The 10,746-nt window shown below is 36.5% G+C and overlaps 1 protein-coding gene across 1 annotated transcript in view; it reads left to right on the top strand.

The window, feature by feature from the left end:
• The window catches only part of COL19A1 (collagen, type XIX, alpha 1), a 312,484-nt gene that overhangs the window by 141,413 nt on the left and 160,325 nt on the right, over positions 1–10,746 (top strand). The window contains exons 15-16 of the mRNA XM_014547409.1: positions 6,088–6,141; positions 7,876–7,911. Coding sequence (XP_014402895.1) covers positions 6,088–6,141; positions 7,876–7,911 — 90 coding nt within the window. The remainder of the gene's footprint in view (positions 1–6,087; positions 6,142–7,875; positions 7,912–10,746) is intronic.

The raw sequence follows: 10,746 nt of genomic DNA, 5'->3' as shown, positions 1-10,746 counted from the left end.
AAGTGTCCTTCACATGCCCCAGCCACAGGCTGCCATTTCTTTAACCACATCATTGTTTAGTGTAGCTCATTAGGTACATCATAAAGCATGACAAAGCACAGTGACTAGCTTTTCTCAGTTGGTTACTTAATTAACATGTAGATGATATTATTTTCCTTTCCTTAATTTTGCCAAAGATATTTAGGAGTCATGACTAAAGAGAAATAAGGAAAGTAATGGAAGTTCTCCTCCTTCCCCTTTACCACGAATCAGAGTGAAGAATCAAGTGTGCAGCTATTATAGCGTTGATGGTGGTTGTTTATTGTTTATCAACTGTTTTCATGAGGAATTTGAAATTCGATCCTCACCCTAGCTTTATGGGCTAGCTAGACTATTTCAGAGTCAAGAAATAAAGGCTTGGGAAATTAAGCAACGTTCTTTTAGAAAATGGTAAAAATCAGCCCCTTTCACCCTACATGTTTAACTGAAAAGTCTCTTATTTTCCACTAACTCATGCCACCCTTGTTATTGTCTATTTTTCAATTCCAAAGTAAACAGACTCTGCAAGCTAAAAATCACTCGGCACTTATGACAGTGACTTTGACTTTCCATAAGCACAGGTACACATTCGTAGGGAATGAAGGCTATTATAATCGCTATTTCCATTTGAATCGAAGTCAAGCCGTGATGGGGATTATAACTTCAGGAATATTCTGTTAGGATGTGTAGTGAATCAAATCAATGGGCCAGCTCACTCCAGCTTCTTTCCAAGTCAGAGAAAATTGGAAGAATTTAATATTTCTAGTACATGAACCAAAGGCCCTTTTTATAGTCTTTATTCTTGCATATTACATATACCTTGATGTAAATGTATCTTTTAATAATTTCTGTGCCAGCTTTCCTACAAAATGTGCAAGCTCACTTCAGAAAGTGTAAACCTTGTTTAAAGGGGAAGGTGCAGTGGTTCGATCTCTCTCAAGGGGATAATGTTGGCATTTGGGGCAAGACATTTCTTTGCCACGTGGGACTGTCTTACAAGAGCAGAATGTTCAGCATCCTTGAAGCTCACTAACTAAATACCAGTGGCAAATCTTAGTCAATAGGACAGAAAAGGCCCTGACATCTTTTTAAGTTCAAGCTTGAGTCTCTTTCTTTCTTTCTCTCTCTCTCCCTCTCTCCTCCTCCTCCTTCCCTGTGTGTGTTTGTGTGTGTGTATGGGTGTGTGTGTGTGTGTGTGTGTGTGTGTGTGTGTGTATAAACTGTGGACTGATCTCTAGCATATTTGAGTATTAGACCAACAGTATTGACTAAACACATACAGTTTAAATATTAAATACTAGAGGCCTAAAGCACAAAATTCGTGCAAGGGGCTCGGCCCTCGCAGCCCCAGCTTCATCCGGAAGGTCGTCCAGGAGGACGTCCAGAAGGTTGTTCAGCTGTCCGGTCTAATTAGCATATTACACTTTTATTATTATAGATTGCATACCAAATATAGTTTAAATAATGCATGGCAGACATATATTGAAATTGTCAAATTTTTGAATTGCTACAATTTAGCCTTCAAAATACAAGACCCCACCTTTAAGACATTCTAGTTTATAATTAAATGATTTTGATTGTGGCCTACTGTGAGACACATTCAACAGTGGCATCTCAGAACAGACTTGAGAGGGAGACTTGCAACATTGTTAATGTGGCCTTTGAAGCCAGACTACCTGGGCTCAGATCCCAGCTCAGCCACTGCCTGGCTGTCATACTACTTGGTACATTACTTATACTTTCTGGACTCAGTTTCTTCATTTACACAATGGGGTCTTCATATTAATAATACTTAAAGGCTTTTGCTGAGGATTATATCCTATGTAAAGCATGTAGAACAGTGACTCACATACAGTAAGAGCTATGTAAACATTTGCTGTTTTTAGAAACTGTTAAATAAAACACGTCTACCTCTAATAGAAATAGCTATTCATTCATTTGTTTTTGTGGGGTTATATCATCTTAGGAAAGTAGATTTCAATCATTGAGTTTAGTCTCTTCCTCTGCATCTTTATTATTGTCTTTCAAACATCCCTTATCAGAATTACAGCAACTGATGTCCTTAAAATAATCATGTTAATCTCCTTATACCAATGCAATCTGCAATCCTGAATAAAAAAAATATTGGAATAGCAAAGCAAATAGCTGGTGCCATTGCTGGGGAGTAAGATGCAGTCAGTGGAAGATGGGTAAAGCATCATCGATGGGTTAAAAATTTTAACAAATAACATTATTTTGTATCATCTTCTGATTTTCAAAAATGCTAAATTTTATGAGTAGATCTTCCAATAAAAACTAATTTCATCATCTACCTGCTTTTATAAATGTGGTTACAATCGTCCTTCAGCTTTCCACTTGCCTTTGGACGAAGTCCTGTCTCTGCTTCGCATACAGAATCAACTACTGTACTTTTGAGAATCTTTATACACATGAATTTTATTGAGAACCTTGGTAATAGATGCCTACCTTATTCAATATTGAATTCGGAGTCTGTTCCATTTGATTCTTTATGCTTTATGGTGAGCACTATGTCTTTTTCTCCCCAGTATTCAATAACCACAGATAGCAGCACCAGTGTGACATGAGGAGAAAAATTGCACTTGAGAAAAGCATTACAGATCTGTTTCTCAGAGCCTATTATGATGCCACGGCCTTAAAAACATTGTACTCTGTCACAGGAAGACATGAGTTACATGGGCCCACTTCAGTGGCCATAAAAGCAGAAGCTTGACGAAAGCAATACTTCTCAATTGCATTTTATCCTTATGTGAGTTAAAGCACAATTGTACATATCCATCAACATGAGTACAAAACTCAACTACTAATTAGCCATTCAACGTGGACTTGAAAAGTAGAAGCAGCATTTATTAAGTACCTACCATGTGCTAAGTGTTCTTACAACATATGATTCTCAGAACAAGCTTTCCAGATAACTATTATTTATAATGTGTTTTACAGGGAAGCTTAAATAACTTACTAAAGGTTATGCATAAAATGTGACTCCTGCCTGGCCGGTTGGTTCAGTTGGTTCAGTTGGTTGAGCGTTATTCATACACCAACAAGGTTGCACGTTCGATTCCCAGGCAGCGCACATACCTAGGTTGCATGTTCAATCCCCATTACAGGTGCGAAACCAACTGGTCAATATTTCTCTCAGACATCGATGTTTCTCTCCCTCTCTACCACCACCCTGTCTCAGCCATCCTGCTCCCTTGCCTGAAAAGCTGCTATAGCGCCTTCTCTGCTTCCACTCTTGCTGCCTTTAGTCTATTTTCATGTTGTAGCCAGTGGTTTACTTTTGAAACACAGTCAAATCAGGTCATTTCCATGTTTAAAACAATAAGTGGCTTCCCACTGTACTTACAACAAAACCTATCCTTCTTACCATGGCCAGCAATTTGTGTGCCATGACCCCTGGCTAACCTTTACTTATTCTCTGGTTCCTGACCTGCTTACTCATGACACTCCTTTCACCCTCGGGGCTCTGTGCTAGCTGTTCCCTCAACCCCAGTGCTTTCCCCCAGGATCATTGCATGGCTGGATCTTTTGAAACAACAAATGTCACCTCCACACAGAAGCTGTTTCCGACCACCCCTGCTGAAGTAGTAGTTCTCACTTCCTTCACGTTTATCACATTCAGCCGGTTGACCTATTTATTGTCAATCACCTTTATCTTAAAGCATGAGTTTTATAAGGGCAGAGATCTTGATTTTTGTTAAGGAAAAAAAATTATTAAAATGGTAAGGAAGTCTTTTTATTTAAGACTATTGCTTATATGGGTATTACAATAGGGAAGAGAGATTGTGTTCAACGCTAAATACAAATAGAACAAGTGGGATTTATAGCCAACCCACAGAGTGATGAGTCAGTGAATGGAAAATTACTAAGAACAGACAACAAGGGTAGGGGGATTCTTGCTAATGGCAGGCCAAAGGACATCAAATGTGGGGGATGAGGAGCCTGATCAAATATCAAGGATGGGGGGCAGGCTGGGGACCAAGATTGAGGCCTCGTCAAGAAGAGAGCTCAGAGGAGCCTGACTAAAGTTTGGTCAAGGAGAGAGTCTTTGTGAACTTCTTGCTCTTTTTTTGTACCTCTATATCAGAGTACTACATTATGTTGTGTATTATATAATATTATGTATATAATATTATTTTAAAATATAATATTACAAATGCAAGACATATGTAAATATATAACATTTCTAACAGCTACATTAAGAAATTAAAAAGAAATATGTGAAACTAATTTTAATAGCATATCTTATTGAATCCCATGTCCAAAATGTTGCTTACGTATAATCAACATGGAAAGTATTAATAAGTAATTTGCATCCCTTTTTTGTACCAAATATCAAAAAGCCAATAGTATTTCACACTCACAGCACATCTCAGCTCAGACTAGCCACATTGCAAGGACTCAAAAGCTACACGCCACTCATGGCTATTGTATTGGACAGTGCAGGTCTGAAGGCTGGAAGAGTGACTGCAACCAGGCATACAATAAATGTTTATTGACTAAGTGGATGAATGAAGGAGTGCATTAAAAATAAAAACTGGTTACAGAACTGGTAGTTTTCTTCCCACAAGTGTTCAGAATATGTGGGTTAAAAGTTTCACTCCAGAGGCATGTACAAATAGAGCATGTGCTGCTTGAGTTGGGAAGGAATGGATATTTCAAAGAATAAGAGAATATGACAGCTCAAAGATGATTTATTTTTCACTCATCTTTGGTCTATAACTACTCCAAGGTAATGATGAAAGAAACATCGCTATAAACTACATCGCTATAAACTACATTTGTGTTTATGCAATTACAAAGGGTTGTTTTCTTTTTCCAATTAGATGCTGTTTTCATTCATTTTTTTCCTTAAAGTATAAGACTACAGTTTTCACATACTCTCTGCAACAAGATTTTAAGTATCCAGTTTCTTTTGTTCCTTTAAATTTATTGTTAGCTTCTGCATTGAGGAAGCTACAGGTGATGGCACTGGGCATTGTTTATTTACTACAAAATGTCAGAGCAGTGATAGCTGGACCCTTCCGGAACAGTAAGACACCTAGATTTACTGTGCATTGTATGGCTTCAGAATATTTCTTTTTCCATGATTGTTCTTCCCTCATTCAATGTGTTAAATTAAGTACAAGGAAAGATATTTTTTCCTATTTACCACACAGTCAAGGTATTGTCTGTCTAGCTTTCTTTGTATTTACACTGTGAGTACATTCCACTGTAGAATTGATCTCCTGTGGTGAAATGTGTTGTAATATTCTGAAAGCTGTCATTTCTGAGTCAAATCAACTAAAGGCCCACTAAAACACCCAAGAGTCTAGGAGATTTATGAATACATTTACTGTCTGATATGCTGTATCTTATATCGTTTCATTTGATAGCTTTATAAATCCAGGTTTTTAAAAAAAAAGAAATTCAAGAACTAAATCCATGAATACATTTACTGTCTGATATGCTGTATCTTATATAGTTTCATTTGATAGCTTTATAAATCCAGGTTTAAAAAAAAGAGAGAAATTCAAGAACTAAATCACACTTTAAAACAGAAAAGAGATTACATTTTAGCTTCAGCTTTGTGAGTGGTTGGAAAAGAATACATCTTTCATTTCTTTTCCCCCAACAATGAGATTTCTTGATAGAGACATAAAAATATTTTTTTTTAATTTAAATCTTGAATTTTGGGGGCAAATCAATGCTAAATCAGAGGTATTTACAACATCTCCAAGTTTAATCCAAAGTGGATACTTAAAAGCTCATATAGATCTAAGTGATGTTCTCCCAGATGGTGAATTAATGTCATTTTAGCAGGAAGCAAAGTTGCACAAATATGCACAATGGAGGACTCACACTGATTTAACATATCTATACCCACCGCAGCGCAGATGTTGCTTGTCATTTCACTGCCAGTTGTCTCCATTTCTCTCCATTCCACACACTGCAGAATGTGGTTTGGGAGCTCAGTAAATTATGATTTATTTTGTGACTAATGACTCGTTATAAATGGAAGCTTTCTGTGCACTGTGTATAGAAATCACATTGGTTTTATTTTTTGTACAGGGTTTGAAAGGTGACTTGGGTCCTCGTGGTGCACCTGGCCCCAAAGGAGAAAAGGTATCATGCTCACCGAGAATAGTGCCGATCTTAAGAAACCCCTGAGAACCTGACCTGCGCAGTGACTTTTCATTGATCCTGTTTAACTGCCAAAAGTTAATTTTGTTCAAATGAACCAAAGGCTGTTATGTTAAAAGCATCTGAACAAGAAAAGCCTTTTTTTGGTTCATTTAATTAGTTTGAAGAGACTAAATGCACAATTGCTAGTCAACATTAATTTGTGTTTATAAGATTTTCCTTTTCTCTTTCTTGCTTAACAGCATTAGGTATTCCATCACCAAATTAGCAACCGTGTCCTGTATCAGGGAACTTTGCCAGTAGCACTGAGCTGCTACTGTAATGGTGAAGCAGGTGGCCTTTGGGGGAAAGGAGGCTAATTTAGTATCTTCGTCTAAATGCTCCATTTCCTGCCACCTTTTCTTATATGCCATTTTATAGTGGCATATTGGCAATTGACCTTGAAAAGAGAATTAAGAAATAGTAAAAGCAAGAGTCGTTTGGCGCAAGGTCATTGGATGATCCCAATTTGATGAGAATTGTATGCATGGGTGTTTTGCACTATATGTAGTTCTCCACCATCAGCACATTTAGAAATCCTTGTCTGTCGTCAATATTTACCTCTGCATTAAAGCTGGTCTTATAAATCGGTCCTCAGTGAGTGATATAAGCTACATCAATGTTTCTTAACAAAGATTGGTCATTTGTATTCAATCATTCCCCCAAATAATGAATATACAATGCTGTCTTAACTTTTGAGATGACTGTATTAGATGAGAAAAGAGAAAGTTATAGAGATAGTTTCAATCTGAGAATACAAGGTCCCAGTGCCCCATGCCACATAGCGTATGCTCTCCATAGTCTCCACTTAAATAAGGATGATAGCCATGATGCTTGGTCTTAATGACTTGACTCTGGGTCCCGTGGCGCGCCCCAGACTCTAACAGGAGGAAGATTTTCATATACATTTTACTAATTTTCTTTCATCTGACACTTCTATTATAGAGAAAGGGCAAATAGCAATATTAAAATATTTCCTCTAATTAATTCCTTTTTAATGTGCATGAATTTCGTGCACCGGGCCACTAGTATTTACATATCAGAAAATAGTGAACTTTTAGATGAACCATTTTTTAAAGACTTTGACTCGTTTGTCAATACATCCATCTGGTAATTTGTATTCACATACATCAGCAAAGCAATGTTAGTATTTAAAAATACATAAATATGGGCAAAGCCTTTTACAATTGATGGCAAGTGCAATGCCAATTCAGCAGAGCATTAGAAGAGGCCATGGGACCACTTCTTGCAGCTGGGAGGCATGAAGTGGGGACATCCATTTATTATTTCTGCTGATCCTCATACTAACTTTGTCAGAAAAATTGTCCGTCATTGTGACATGTCCCAGCTGCTCCATTGGCAAATAGTCATATTTGAAGAAATATTCTTTCTAATTTTGGTTCAGTGGATAAAAGTATAGAAATTAGATTATTTTAGCTTTTCAAAACAAGTCCTGCAAAAAAACATAAGAGTGCACCAGGTGATACTTACATCATGAGAGCTCAAAGCACATGATACATTTCTCATTGTGCTTTTATCAAGATAAACTTCTACTTTTCTTTTCTTCAGGATTTATCTATCTATTCAGATATTGTTTCTATCTATTCAGAAAATTTACAAATATTATGTGTAAAAAGAGGCTACTGATAACTGCAACTTTTCTTTAATTTATTTTAGGGTGAAACAGGACCTCCAGGACCACCAGCCTTAACTGTAAGTATTCTTAAATCAAAATGCAAAATCGAAATATGTTATCCTATTTGTTATTTACACTACATCATGGCTAAACCAGAATTTAAGCCACAGGCTATTTTGAGAATTGATAGTGACCTCAAGGTGGATTTAGCCAAACCTCCAAATGTTAAAGATGGGGCATCTGCTCACAGTAGTGAAGTACTTGAACTGAGGTTTCATAGGTAGTTACTAGAAAAGTTTGGAGGCAGTACCTATCCTGAGCAATTTTCTCTACCTTCCTTCCATGTGGTTCATAATGTTACCCCTTAGATGTTTGATTATACATTCTTAACGGGACATTTAAACTTAATGGATGCAGAGACAGTTCTGCGTACTCTACAAACTGAAAAAGAACAAAACAAACCATAATCACCCAGTGGTAAGAACAGCTACCTACTTAAGTGGATTGTTACATTCCCCCACACCTGTGCAAGACTGTTGCTTTTTTCTATATGATTTGCTTCTAAGATTTGCAAGTGATAAAATGGTGATCTTTCAGAAACAGATTTATGAGAAAAGTTTATAATGTGCACATAATGAGATTATTCTCATTTAAATGGTTCATTCATTTATTAAGAATTTGATCATAAATATGTAATCGTTTTATATTTATATACAATTTACTACTATAAATTTTGTTCATAGGCCATTAAGGATTCTCATTTAACTTAAAGAATTGATTTAAGAATGACTCTAAGCCTAATAGAAAAGAAAAAAAGTTTTCATTTAAAATAAGATCATTTGTAGCCTGAGGTCTCTCGAATTTAATGTTGGTATGACCTAATGACATAAGTTAAAAATTTAAGTCATCATTTTTCAAAGACCTGTCCTGGTTATAGAAGCTCACATTTAAAAAAGTCTTCTAGCATCTGGATGGAGCTTTTCCCAACAGAGCATAACAGGAATCTCAAAGGCTGTGTGTGGCTTTAATAACATTTACATATCGCTTTATACTTGGAAAATGTCATTTTGGACAATACTTTAGTAATGTCTTACACCAAGCATGTCAAACTCGTGGCCCACGGGCCGCATGTGGCCCAGCCAATATAACGGTATGTAAGAAATGTTTTAATAAAACTTTTGTAATTTAATTTTTACAATATCCTGTTATACATAATTATTAATAACAAACTAAAATGTTTGCTAATAACTGATTACTGTAATCATGTTGCATTCATTTCCCTTACGCGCCTTATGCGCTGGCGCACCATTTCTCTTCACTAATACTAGCAGCTAGTTTTTTAGCAGCCAATTGCCACGTCATTAGTCTTGTACTGACTTGTTTGGTGTGCACAACAGGAAATATTTCGCTTTTGGAGAACAAGAAAAATGGGTTTATTTGTATTACACTTATTAATTTGTGCAGTTATTCAGTGTCTGGTAAGTTAATGTTCAAGAAAAAAAATATTAATTTTTATGAAAATGTTCTATTATTTTATGTTAACAGTTGCTCATTTATTTCAGCCCTTTGTATTCAGCATGTCACTATCGAAATAAACCTATGTTTCTATGAAAATTGAAGCTTTTGTTTTTTTGCGGCCCACATAAACTTAAACTTTGTTTATTTGGCCCGTGTTAGCCTTTGAGTTTGACATGCTTGTCTTACACAAATAGTCTTTGCAGTGCTTACTTAAGGGAAAAGTATAAATAGAAAATCTAAGGAACCAAACAGATGACTTTCTTAGGAATAACCAAATTCAACTTGCAATGGAATTCTGTACTTGAAGCTTTTCTTTTCAAGATGGAAATAAAATCTGTGTATTTAGAGGAAGCTTTAACTGTATATTATTCAATTTTTATACTAGGTGGAGTTTATTTTTTAAAATTATTTGGCAGTGATTTAGGGTTAAGCCTGTTCATTTTACTTAAGTCCCCTGCTTGTTTTTCTTCAATCAAGTGATTTGCTCAACCGCTTCCTTTTAGTTATCTGATTTCCTAGTTGTTTTCAACTTGTGTTTGAAGAGCAAAATGCAGTTTATGTGTATCAGTTCACCGCATATGCAGTTTTGACTCTGTAATCAGAAAGTTGTATTGGACTGTATCAGTTTTGTGGATTTTTAATGACGGCTGATGTCTTCCTGACAAGTAGCACCCTATAGGTGTCTCTTGGCACTATTCAGCTGGCAGATACTGAGAGGGTACAAGCTAATGTTTATACTTAACTAAGGATATGTCAAGGCAAAAAGACAATGAAAGGAAAAGTTTTATTTCATAAAGGAAAAAATCTGTACCTCTTGGATATGACCATCTGTATACTTGGCATTACTTTATTAATGTAGATAATCAACTGTTAACTATGAAATAGGGATGAACTTAAATGAATGCCAAATTACCATGCAAAATAAATATTTAATTCATCTTATAATGCAAATTGATACATTTTAATGAAGTGATTGATAACAGTCTCAAGGAAGCCACAATGATGGACTCCACTATATTTGAATGAAATGAGGCACCGAGCCCTGGCTTGTGTTGCTCAATGGTTTGAGTGTATTCAATTCCTAGTTAAGGGCACATACCTGGGTTGCAGATTCGATCCCCAGCCCCAATTGGGGAGCAGGCAGGAGGCAACCAATTAATGTGCTTTTCTCACATTGATGTTTCTCTATTTTTCTCTCTCCTTTCCTCCCTCCTTTTCACTCCCCCTAAAAATCAATGGAAAAATATCCTAGGGCAGTGGTCGGCAAACTGTGGCTCGCGAGCCACATGCGGCTCTTTGGCCCCTTGAGTGTGGCTCTTCCACAAAATACCGACTTCTGCGCATGGGCCACGAAGTTTTAATCGCACTGTACGTGCGCGCCCGCACGTGGTATT

This window comes from Myotis brandtii, unplaced genomic scaffold (assembly GCF_000412655.1).
Source record: "Myotis brandtii unplaced genomic scaffold, ASM41265v1 scaffold471, whole genome shotgun sequence".
In the NCBI taxonomy this organism is placed as follows: domain Eukaryota; kingdom Metazoa; phylum Chordata; class Mammalia; order Chiroptera; family Vespertilionidae; genus Myotis; species Myotis brandtii.
Note: the sequence above shows the minus strand (reverse complement) of the source record. Positions and strands in the feature narration are given on the sequence as shown.